Source organism: Camponotus vicinus, unplaced genomic scaffold, assembly GCF_025532165.1.
Source record: "Camponotus vicinus isolate PSW18456_S1 unplaced genomic scaffold, iyCamVici1.0 SCAF_12, whole genome shotgun sequence".
Taxonomy (NCBI): Eukaryota; Metazoa; Arthropoda; class Insecta; order Hymenoptera; family Formicidae; genus Camponotus; species Camponotus vicinus.
Window position 1 is genome coordinate 3,524,466 of NW_028141948.1, and position 12,575 is coordinate 3,537,040.

General features: G+C 35.1%; 1 protein-coding gene across 5 annotated transcripts in view; it reads right to left on the minus strand.

Annotated features, from left to right (window-relative positions):
• The window catches only part of Dhc98d (Dynein heavy chain at 89D), a 29,343-nt gene that overhangs the window by 6,511 nt on the left and 10,257 nt on the right, over positions 1-12,575 (minus strand). For all 5 annotated transcript variants that reach the window (XR_014435884.1, XM_083083782.1, XM_083083783.1 and 2 more), the window contains exons 18-40: positions 12,024-12,187; positions 11,160-11,507; positions 10,628-11,019; positions 10,319-10,456; positions 10,062-10,252; positions 9,716-9,891; positions 9,209-9,462; positions 8,157-8,684; positions 7,906-8,064; positions 7,565-7,825; positions 6,995-7,249; positions 6,572-6,842; positions 4,808-5,085; positions 4,216-4,480; positions 3,806-4,020; positions 3,558-3,746; positions 3,300-3,491; positions 2,678-3,129; positions 2,395-2,590; positions 2,119-2,335; positions 1,129-1,441; positions 671-965; positions 37-494 (exon numbers count right to left, since the gene is read on the minus strand). Coding sequence is in view for 4 of the 5 variants with exons in the window: in XM_083083782.1 (XP_082939908.1) it covers positions 37-494; positions 671-965; positions 1,129-1,441; positions 2,119-2,335; positions 2,395-2,590; positions 2,678-3,129; positions 3,300-3,491; positions 3,558-3,746; positions 3,806-4,020; positions 4,216-4,480; positions 4,808-5,085; positions 6,572-6,842; positions 6,995-7,249; positions 7,565-7,825; positions 7,906-8,064; positions 8,157-8,684; positions 9,209-9,462; positions 9,716-9,891; positions 10,062-10,252; positions 10,319-10,456; positions 10,628-11,019; positions 11,160-11,507; positions 12,024-12,187 (6,207 nt within the window). In the remaining variant the exon portion in view is untranslated. The remainder of the gene's footprint in view (positions 1-36; positions 495-670; positions 966-1,128; positions 1,442-2,118; positions 2,336-2,394; positions 2,591-2,677; positions 3,130-3,299; positions 3,492-3,557; positions 3,747-3,805; positions 4,021-4,215; positions 4,481-4,807; positions 5,086-6,571; positions 6,843-6,994; positions 7,250-7,564; positions 7,826-7,905; positions 8,065-8,156; positions 8,685-9,208; positions 9,463-9,715; positions 9,892-10,061; positions 10,253-10,318; positions 10,457-10,627; positions 11,020-11,159; positions 11,508-12,023; positions 12,188-12,575) is intronic.

Here is a 12,575-nt window from a genome sequence, read left to right on the forward strand (position 1 = left end):
ATGCATTTACTTCACAATTAAATGCTCTAGTCTTACGTGCTAATTTCAACGTCATCGCTCAGTTGGGTCTCGAGCTTAAAGGGCATCGACTGAGGTAGGTCTTTTTCCAAAATGCTTCTCTTCCAGTCGCTGTACATTTCATTTCTGAATTCGTAGGAAAACGGACCACTATAGGCGAGGAATGCCGCTCCAAACAAGCAATTTCCGATAATCTTCTCCAAATCATCGTGCAAACCCACTAGATCCTTTTGCCAACGTTCGTTCTCGGAAGACAATCCAGAAATGAGCTTATCGGCAGCCAGTAGGCGTCGCTGCAGCAGATCTGTCTCGTCCTGCAGTTTCTGTCGTTCGGTCATCGCTATGTCGTATTTCGCATTCAGCTCCTCGATCGTTTTTTCTAATCGTTTTAACTCTCTTTCTTCCTTTTCTAACGCACGTCTAGTTTTTTCGGACTCTGTTTCGAGCATTTGAACTCTATCCATCTTCGGCTTTACCTGAAACAGTGGATCAGAATTTATTGTTATCGGTATGAATTTAATATTTCTAAGTCTTAGAAAATTAAGAAGAGATGAACCATTCGATGTCGAAGAGTAAGAGAAGAAAGATAAAGAATTAAAGTAACGTATTAAAATATTAAATTGAACTAAAGCTTACGAAATTAGATAACTACCTCTTTATAAACGGCGCAATAATCCAAAACAGCGAGGACAAATTTGTACAAGCCGTATCCTGCTTTGCTGATGACCTGCATTTGATCCAGTTTGTCCGTTTTCTTCAAATGCGTTTGAACTGCTTGCTGCTGTTTTATAGTGATTTGATCGCAGTTCATTTCCTGCAAGCTTCTTACGAATCCCGGGTCGCTCATCATTCCTTTAGCTCCTTTCCAGGATACATCCTTGACACCACGAAGCATCGCGACGCATTCCGAGACGATTTGCACCGGTTCGGGCGGCGTCACAAAAGATCTGAATTATCATCATCAGTTATTTAGCGAATTTCAAGTTTGATTGTCTCCGTTTCTCTTATTTAAGTCTCTTATTTAAGCGTCTTTCTCGCTTCAAGCTTTTCCAAGTTCAATATTAAATATCTCATAAGAATTCCTTTTCTTTTTAAATTGATTCTAGTCACCTGATCTCCGTGATATCAGCTTTATCGAGTTCGCCCAGTGCGAGTCTGGCCGCGTCGAGAGCCGGTTGAGCCTCGGCTAATGTCTTCTTGGCCTCTGTTTCCTCCTTGGTGATCATCTTCTTCTTGTCCTCGATTTCTTTCCTTTTCTCCTCGCTCAGGTTCTTCTTCTCCATCGCGATATCCGTGCTTTCGCCGATGGACGCGAGCAACTGCTCACAGTTCTTCGTTTGGTCGGCCACTTTGGTCCTTTGCACGGCCAGAATTTTGTTCAGTTCAATCAGAGTCACCGAAGCCTCTGCGATTTTCTGCAATCCTGACGGAAATACTTATTGGGGAAGAAATATCTATTCCATATGAAATCGTGTCTTCTTTTATTTTAAGAGATGGGAAGAAATAATTTCTTAAGATTGAATTTGAAAGACTTAAAGTATCATTAAACTTGTTATACAGGGTGTCTGAAAACTTTTCGCGATCCCGAAGTGTGAAGGTAGATTGGCTCAAATTAAGAAGGAAGGTCCTTTACTGTTTGGCGATATTTGCAATAATTAACGAAAAATTAATTAAAAAAGATCGGCCAATGCGCGTGGCTAGAAGTGCGCGGCGGCGAAGGCGGTCTCACTGTAACATAATGGCGGCGCGCGGTGAAGCGGTGATTGGGGAGAGGAGGAGCCTTCCCCGCGCGCCTACACACTCATCGCTGCTCCCCTCCCCAATCACCGCTTCACCGCGCACCGCCATTATGTTACAGTGAAACCGCCTTCGCCGCCGCGCGCTTCTAGCCATGCGCATTGGCCGATCTTCTTTAATTAATTTTTCGTTAATTATTGCAAATATCGCCAAACAGTAGAGGACCTTCCTTCTTAATTTGAGCCAATCTACCTTCACATTTCAGGACCGCGAAAAGTTTTCAGACACCCTGTACTACATGTTATTAATAAAAAAATAGATATAATAAATTAGAAATAATTTGTAAAAAAATTAAGCAGTTACCTCCGGAAAGACGCGCGCGGTGTGAATTTATAAAGTTCTTCTTCTCCGTCAGTAGTTTGAGGTAAGTGTTGATGAAATCCAGGAAATGTCTCGGCGTGACGTAATTTCGTCTCCTCAGCTTCGTCGCGAAATCCACCGTGTATTGTAATACGGACGTGTGTACGTATACGATGTGATTTACAATCGCCTCCCTGTGTTCCTGTGGCACGATCGGACTCTGGAAGAAAGGGTCTCACTTCGTTAAATGTTCCCTCGCTTATTCGTGCAGTCGCTTACGTCTCTGAGGAGAACGTTCGCCACAGCAACCAAGGCCTGTTGCGGCCACGGAAACATCCAATCCACGGTGGTGTTGTTGATCAAACCCGGATAATTGCGGCATCGTATTCGCAAAGCGTCGCCTGACGGACTCATCGCCAGCGCTATTCGCAGGTTCGCGATGCACGTCTTGACAAAGTACGACCAGACGCTCTTTCTGGAATCAAGAATAAATTGTTAAATAAATATTCTTCAAAAAATTAAATTAGAGATTCAAGAATAGATAACAAGAGATTAAAATCACTTTGCGATGTCGAAGCCGGCTTTAACCGCCGCGTCTCTGCAGGAAGTGACAATCGCATCCCTCTCTTCGTCGTTGAAGAGAGCCGGCACGGAACTTGTCAGCATGTTGTTCACCAGCTCGAGGAAGCCCTCGTCCTTAATGTGAGCGCACGTAAACATGAACACGACTCTTTTATTTTCCACGCCGACCATGTTGTACAGGCTCTTCATGTCCTCGCGGAAGAACGTCTCGTTGTAACCGCGACTCAAGACGATCTGGAAGAGCTGATAACCGGCGGCGAAAGACGCTAACTTTATCACGGATTTTTTACCACTGCCACCGGTACCGACGATAAGCACATGTCCTCGGTGCATCCGAAGTGCACGATGCACTCTGGTAAGGTGCTCGAGCGCGTCGTTGAAGAGAACCATGTGTAGCTTGGCTCTGATCCTCTCGTTATATTCATCGAAAATCTGCGAATGGTGCGAGATTTTCAAGAGTATAGAATTTTGTCTTTATAAACGTAATGTTGCAATCGAATTATATTAGATACATATAGAAAAATAATCGAGAAAAAGGAATCAAATTAAATCAATTAAATCAATTAAATTAAATTAATTAAATTTAAAATAAAAGAACGAACTTCCAAGAACAAGCTGTAGACTGCTTCATAGTCTAGCAGATCCTCGTAAAATCTAGGCTCGTCCTCGTTGCAAGCGTTTCTGAAATCGCCATAAAGCATCGGGTCTCGTAAACTATACTGAATCACTTCTGGCTCTAATTCCCAATAATTCTGTATCTTCTCCTTTAACTGATCGATGATCAAACTTTCATCCTAGAAAGGCGAAACTGTTTACAAGTGAAGTTTTAATCAATGGAAAGAGAATAAAAGGCTTATTACTTGAACGCTAATGAGACGATCGCACATAACTCTGGTGATCTCGTTCCTCCAGAGTCTAACGAATTGTTTTACGCTTGGATAGAAGTTAGAATGACTCTGAAGCAGACCAGCCATGATCCTCGAAAGGTCACGCATGTTGAAAATGTAATGGAATTTGGATGGCGTTGGTAGTAGTTCTTTTCTAACTGTCTGAATAGCATCATATGTTGTTGATATTTTATCATGATAAATAATTGTTGCAAAATTACCTCGTAAAGTTCCAACATCAATTGCACGAGTCCGTTTGCGATAGATTGAACTTCTTCAGGAAACGTTTGCAGGTGACCGGACAGGATACTGGTGTAAATATAATTGAGAGTCTCGCTCGATGGGAAAGTCACATTGTAAACTGAGAACATCGAGATAAATCGCGGATCGACTTCGTTCCTGCCGCCGCCAGGTTCTCCCATGGCAGCTAAATAATCTATTTCGTAAAAAGATTTGATGTCATTTGAAGGTTTGATAACATGGTTAAAATGTTGCATAATTATTAACGTAGGATATCGTAAAAAATTATAAAATTTTTAATATTATAAAATAACAAAAAAAATTATGTTTCATTAAATCACTGAAAAGAAACTTGGCTTAAAATTACGAAAAGAAACGATATTATACTCACAAATGTCTTTCATATATTTCCAGGTCAGATCGCGTCCGCGATCGTAAAAGCCACCTCTTTCGAAGAGCAATTTAAGAAACGCAATGGGTTGCTGGGTTCCATAAGTGTCCACAATTGGCATGTTCATGTCGTCGATGAAGACGACTAATTTTTTTCCGGGCGGCGGTCCAAATATTTCTCTCGATCTTTTCTCCACTACCGACTCGATATTCCTCTGCACGTCCATCGAAGTGGTTCTCGACGAGAAGTTAAGTAGGAACTGCTCCTACTTGGCATCATCATAGGTTGTAAAAAATGTAGTCAATTATTACATAATAATAAATAATATATAAAGAGATTTTCTAGACACATATCTTATAATTCACATATATTATATTTTACTGAAAAATATTATTATATTATTATTATATTATTATTATATTATTATTATATTATTATTACATTATTATTATATTATTAATATATTATTAATATATTATTATTATATTATTATTAAATATTATTATTTAAATAAATATCATTATATTATTTGAATAATTTATTTGACTAATTGAATTTGAATTTATCTCTTTGATATTGTTTCCTCACTCACGTATTTGTCGGGTTGCAAGTTTCTCAGAAACTCATGAATTATGGCCGTTTTCGAGGTGCCAGTTTCTCCGACCAATAATACCGGTCTCTGCAGATTGCTCATGAGATCCACAAACCACATAGTACGCAAAGTATCGATAGTTTGCACCAGGATATCCGTAAAGAATTTTTGACTATCGTGGAGATATGTCGGTACCAACCATTTCCACGCCATCCAAACTTTCCTCTTCACATCCAATACATAATCGTACATAGTTGGAAATGATACGGGTATATATCCTAGCGTAACACACACATAGACATAAACGTGCACATTTATTTTCTAAACTCAAAATAATAAAAATAATAAAAGATGCGGGCACAAAAAATGATTGAAATTTAATAATTAATTTAAATTAATTAATTTAAATTAACAAAACAGTTATAATGGCAATACGGGTCTAGTGTCGATGTTATAACACATTTATTTATATTACAATCAAATAAATATTGATATTAAAGCATACAAAGAGAGGATAGCGAACGTTTCGACCCTATTTTTGGGTCATCTTCAGCGCGAAAGTATATAACAAAAGATAATATAATGAAAAAATATAATAGTAGGAACGCATTATTGCAGCCAGCGTTTAAATTACAAAAATTAATAAATATAAGACTCGAAATATAAAATTAACAAAACAGTTATAATGGCAATACGAGTCTAGTGTCGATGTTATAACACATTTATTTATATTACAATCAAATAAATATTGATATTAAAGCATACAAAGAGAGGATAGCGAACGTTTCGACCCTATTTTTGGGTCATCTTCAGCGCGAAAGTATATAACAAAAGATAATATAATGAAAAAATATAATAGTAGGAACGCATTATTGCAGCCAGCGTTTAAATTACAAAAATTAATAAATATAAGACTCGAAATATAAAATTAACAAAACAGTTATAATGGCAATACGAGTCTAGTGTCGATGTTATAACACATTTATTTATATTACAATCAAATAAATATTGATATTAAAGCATACAAAGAGAGTATAGCGAACGTTTCGACCCTATTTTTGGGTCATCTTCAGCGCGAAAGTATATAACAAAAGATAATATAATGATAAATATAATTTTTGTAATATAATGATAAATATAATTTTTGTAATATAATGATAAATATAATTTTTGTAATTTAAACGCTGGCTGCAATAATGCGTTCCTACTATTATATTTTTTCATTATATTATCTTTTGTTATATACTTTCGCGCTGAAGATGACCCAAAAATAGGGTCGAAACGTTCGCTATCCTCTCTTTGTATGCTTTAATATCAATATTTATTTGATTGTAATATAAATAAATGTGTTATAACATCGACACTAGACTCGTATTGCCATTATAACTGTTTTGTTAATTTTATATTTCGAGTCTTATATTTATTAATTTTTGTAATTTAAACGCTGGCTGCAATAATGCGTTCCTACTATTATATTTTTTCATTATATTATCTTTTGTTATATACTTTCGCGCTGAAGATGACCCAAAAATAGGGTCGAAACGTTCGCTATCCTCTCTTTGTATGCTTTAATATCAATATTTATTTGATTGTAATATAAATAAATGTGTTATAACATCGACACTAGACTCGTATTGTCATTATAACTGTTTTGTTAATTTTATATTTCGAGTCTTATATTTATTAATTTTTGTAATTTAAATTAATTATCATATTTTCTCATGATATTTGTTATCTTTGTTTCGTAATTCTGGTTGAACTTACTAGTGGTTGCCAGCTTAGCAGGTGTATCTTGGACTAGTATAAGTCCAGAAATTTTCTTTATGTATTCATCAAATTTGAGGCGCGCGTCGTCGACAATAGACGCGCCGAAGGACCAATAACACGCTTGAATGTATATCGCCTCCAGGAGTTCTTCTTTTGCCATTAGCGAACTATCCTCTTTTTCTTGAGGGACTTCCGTGGATTTTTTATCCACCGATTCGTCTTTTAATAATGACAGCAAGCCATCAAACACGTAGCAGAGTTGAATTACCTTGAAAAAGCAAACGTCAAATGCGTAAAACACCATTAGTAACGTACGGTAAAAAATGAATATGTATAATAAATAGAATTCTAAAACAAGTTTCATCCTTTCAGCCACAAATACGGATTAATCAATAGTCGATTAGCGAGTCTAGTGGTTACCATATTGAGGTCAGTTTGTGGTATGATCATCCGAAGCGGTTCGATTGCCTGAAGGCCTAACATTCCTTCGATAATGAGCTTGAGCGAACCGTGTACGTATTTCTCGCACATTCCGCGAAAAAAATCTTGGTCTGCTTTGCTCTTGGCTTGTATCCATTTGTTCATATATGGCTGATATCCTAGGTTCTTCGGGTCAACGTAAACCATACCTGCTCTCGACACTGTCGCAGGTGAGGCGTATTGCAAGTCGCCTACCTTGAGCATAGAAAACAAATAATTATCCAAATAAAAATATTTAGATCATACAATTTTTTAGATTTATTATATGTGTTTAATAAAAATAATTTATATAAAATAAATAATTGTGTCTATGATAGAAAATAAATAAAAAACATGTAGCTATTCTCGCAACAATTTATCTCAAAATTAACTTAATATTAAATCACGATTAAAATTTACGCTATTGTTTTTAAAAATAGTCGTAAAAATAATTATGCGAATAATGTTATTAGATAAATTTTTCTAAATTAAAATTATCTCACCATATATTCAATATCTGTGTTAAGTTACCTCGAAGAGCAAACTGCAATAATTCTGCATTTTGATTCTCTCTTGATTAGCCAGAGTCAGCAACTTGTTGTCATCCATAACCGAGTTCATGTTTTCAACCCATAATGCATCGACATCACCATCGAAGAGTATGTATTTGCGTTCGTCCTTGCCAGAATCTAAGGGTCGGTTGATTTCGCGAAAGATGCTGCTCAAGAGGCCGTCCGTCCAATCACGCGTCGTAGGCTCTAATGTTCCATACAATTCAATGACGGTGCAAGCCTTGATCAATTTGAGAAACATAATGATTTAAGAAGCAGCAAAAATTAATTCTATAATCGTTACAATTAATTTTCACCTACTTTGGGATTCAGAATGTGCAGTTTCGTAGGTTTCCCGAGACGCGTCTGTGCCTTGCATAGCGTTTCGATTATTACCGTCTTACCGCCACCAGTAGGGCCAATGAGCATCGTTGAATGCCTGGTCATCATCACTTCGTATAATTGAATGACTTTGTCAACCTAAATGCGATCATTAATTTATTAATTTAAAAATTTGCAATAAAAAATTATATTTTTACGATAATAAAATACGTATAAATATATGCATTTACTTGCTCAGGCAAGACGATGTATCCATGCTCTTCCAGTACCGCCTCAACCGCCTCATTAAAGTCTGGATAATGCACTCTGGGACAATCCAAATCCGGAAAGAGATCCTTAATCAAATCCAGAAAGAGCGGCACGTCATCGTACACGAACTTTGGTAAATTCATGTCTCTGAGAGCTCTCATCAGGACGACGTTCTCGGGCAACTCACCGGAAATTCTTTTTAGCTGACCGGCCATGATGAGGACGGACTTGAGAGCTCTCAAGCCAAAGTCATAGTGCGTCTGTTTGCTCAGCTGCTCGCTCGCGAGCTTATAGAGAACTGTCATTTTCTTGGCGAGCTGCTTCGCCATCAGGAAGCCGGCGCTGAAGAGCTTAATCTGACAGATCAGTTCGTTGTCCGGTACTACGCAGACCACTGGTCTGAAGAAGGCCTTGACGGATTCCGGTAGCTCCGTGCGACCGGCATATCCTGGATTCATGGTGATGAAAATTCCCACTTTCGAGTCCAGCACGATATCTTGGCCTTCGAACTTTCGGAGAACGTTATGTTTTATAATAGAAATATAGTAGGAATGCGACAGAAATTTATATTATATAATTAAGTAATTAATATAATATAAGTAATTAACATTTAAAATTAATTAATATATTATATTATATTAATGAAGAAATTATTTAGAATTAATTTAATATAAAATATTATATTTTAGAAATTATATTATATTAAAATTAATTAATACATTATATTATATAATTAAAAAATAAAGAAATAAAAAATTAACATAATTAAATTTTGTAAATATATATTTAAAAAGCTGATAATAATATATGGACTTAAATTAAATTTCGAGGGAAATCAAGATAAAATATCGCGAATTATATAACTTCGATTATTTCCATAATTTTATAATATTAGATAAGCAGCTAGAGCTTCCTCGAACGGTTCTCTTTCTTAAAATTATTTCATTAACTTATAAATAATTTTTTTTATAATTACGTTTTAGGTTTCTATTATTCTTGGGACTTTACGCTTTTAATATTCATGAGTGTGTACCGTAAATCTTTGAGCTTTAACTTGTAGCGCCGAGCGTATAGTTTGCAACTGGGTCGAGATAACCGAGAGAACAGAAGTATCGATACGATTGAATTCGTCGAAGCAACCCCATGCCCCGCATTGAGCCAGACCACCTAGAGTCTTGCCGATCGCAATAAAATCCATCCCTTCTCCACAATTAGTGACAACACATAAGAGACCCAGGGCTTTCGCTAAATCCTTGACTGTCTCAGTCTTGCCGGTTCCAGCAGGACCTTAAAGTTAAACATCAAGATAACCTTATTGGAACGAAATAACTATATATTTAAAAAATACATTAAATGCAAATTGGACTTGTGCTAAAATTTTTGAAAATTATCCGATGTTTAATTACTTTTCTTAATTTTTAATTATAATTCTTTATTTATTCTTTTCATTCTAAATTTAGTTACATTTAGAATAAATGAGAAGCCATTATATTTAGTTTATGCTCGGGAAATTTGCAACTGTGCCACGTGCTTCACATACCCGCTGGAGAACCGCCTAAGTGCATCGAGAGAGCTTGCGTGATTGTGAGATATATCCTGTCTGTCAGAGGCGTAATAACCAATCTGCCATTAAGGCCCATGTACTCGTAACCGTATTCGAAAGTGCCTGTACATTGATTCATCCATACATTATCCAGATCATGAACCCAGTAAAATCTGCATGTATGTAAAAATAATTAGATTACAAAATCATCGCGTAGAAAATGATGTTAATCAAATATTTATTAATAATAAATATATTAAATATATTTATCAGTCTTATTTAAAATTTAATATATTTATAAAGAGACTCTCTCTCTCTCTCTCTTTATTAAGAGATGTACTACCTCAATTGACTTTCCCATTCAAATTCCGTAGGATCTATAATGCTGTCCCTAACAAAGTTCTCGATAATGTCCCGAATGTGCACGTCGATTGTTAGAACCATGTCAATCTTCTTTCTATCGTTGCTCGTGAGCGTATCACTACCCATTAATGTCACCACTTCGTCTAATTGGTCGTTGAGTTGTTGTAAATACTATACACAAGTAATATATTAATTTATTTGAACTAAAAAGATTTTACTTATGATTTTCCACATTACCTCCTTCATAGCCCGTTTATTTCCTTGGGATATCTTATCGAAAACATTTTCGACCTCCGCGGTCCACCATATCTGATTGGCTGTGAGAACCATCATTCCTTGAAATTCAAGTAGCCACTCCGTTCTCGGTTTTCGTACCTGCGTTTATGATTATCATTTTTATAAAAAAAAAAATCGTAAAAATTATAACATAATTTGTCAAGAAGTTTTAATTTTTCAGTTAATTATCACATACTTTTTTTATATAAATATAATCATTTTCTCCGAATGATATGATATGTTAAAGATGTGCAATAATTTAACATAAACCTTGCCATAATTGTAGACCGCTTTCTTTGTCAAGTATCGATTCGATCTCTTCATTTCCTCGAGAGCAAGACCCATCCAGATTTCAATGTTCTGTTCTGTAGTCACGGGATTTCTAAATTCCATAATTTCCTTCTCGCAAGATATGAAAGCCGTCACCATCAGTCTGTCTGAGCTGTCAGGCACCAGTTTGAACTTATCGAGATTATCGAACATCTTTCCAACGTGTTCCTGGATGATAGTGGGATTACTGCTACCGAGAATGCTCAGCAGTTCATCGTCGCTTATAAAGTTGAATCTCGGGAATACAACGCGTTTATTGCGCAGGTATTCCGTGAGGGATTTTTGGCACTTCTCGAGGGCCGCAATCATGGCTTCGAATTGATCTTTTCGGCCTAAACAGTTATAAATATATATAACAATTTAGTACATAATTTACCTAATTTTTTAAAATCTATGCTGAGATTTTATTTTGATTTAATTTAATTCTTCTATATAATTAATTTGCGCGAATATGCGTAAATTTCACAAATACCATAAATCGTGCAACATTCTAAGACATTGCGTCTCTTCGACGTGTCAGTCATGATCTTCTTGAAGGCTTGATCAATGTCGTCAAATCTTTTCGTTTCATCCGGTAACTGAAGCCGGATGTCGCCGCCCACGAAGATGCCCTCGAGATATAGCCACTTTCGCTGCAGTTCCACCCACACCTCTAGAACTTCGGAGATCGTGTGCATCGTGTGTTCCCATTTCTGAACGACGTTGAGAAACGGTCCGATAAATTGCGAACCCGCCATGCTGTGCACGGTCAGCATGTTGTCCTCGAGTACCAGATTCAATTCGTCGAGTGGGCCAAGAATAAAACCACGATCTTCCATACCTGAATATAATCAACGATCATAGAATTCTGTGTAATTTATTTTGTTTATTTATTTTTTAATAATTTATTTAATTAATATTATTTAATTATAATTAATATTATTTATTATTATTTATTATTGATTATTGATTATTGATTATTGATTATTTATTATTGATTACTGATTATTGATTATTTATTATTCATTATTCATTATTCATTATTCGTTATTCATTATTCATTATTCGTTATTCGTTATTCATTATTCATTATTCATTATTCATTATTCATTATTCATTATTCATTATTCATTATTCATTATTCATTATTCATTATTCATTATTCATTATTCATTATTCATTATTCATTATTCATTATTCATTATTCATTATTCATTATTCATTATTCATTATTCATTATTCATTATTCATTATTCATTATTCATTATTCATTATTCATTATTTATTATTTATTATTTATTTATATATAATATATAATAATTGAACATAATTTATTTGCTAAATAACTGGTATATACCTTTATAATGTTTCACGAGATTGAATTCCATAGACTTCCATACTTCCCCCATTTCTTTCACGCCTCTTTCTATCGCAAGCTCTTTCACGGCATTCATTACAATATCTTGAGCGATGTCTTGATACTTTCCTAGCTCCATAGCAAACATATTTTCTAAGGTAAATCTGGAATAATTCAATAATTGTATTCGTATTTTTCATATTTTCAAATTTACAATGCAACGTGATTTAAAAAGCTTACCCCTCTATCGTAAGACATTTTCGTTGCGTCATTTTTATATTAAAAAGTGTCTCTATATATTATTAATTATACTTTTAAAAATTAATTAAACTCGTCAACGCACTCACGAATAAGTTTACACTGACCATTAATGATCGACTATGTCAAGAGAATCTATAAAAAAATGAACACGTATAAAAAGTTCAAAAAAATTATGAAATAATATATGCATCATAGATCAGTTCATTTTTACCAGAAAAATTAAATAATATCCTTGCACCTATTTTAACATACAACATACATCTTAAAAATTAGCATATTTTACTACATATA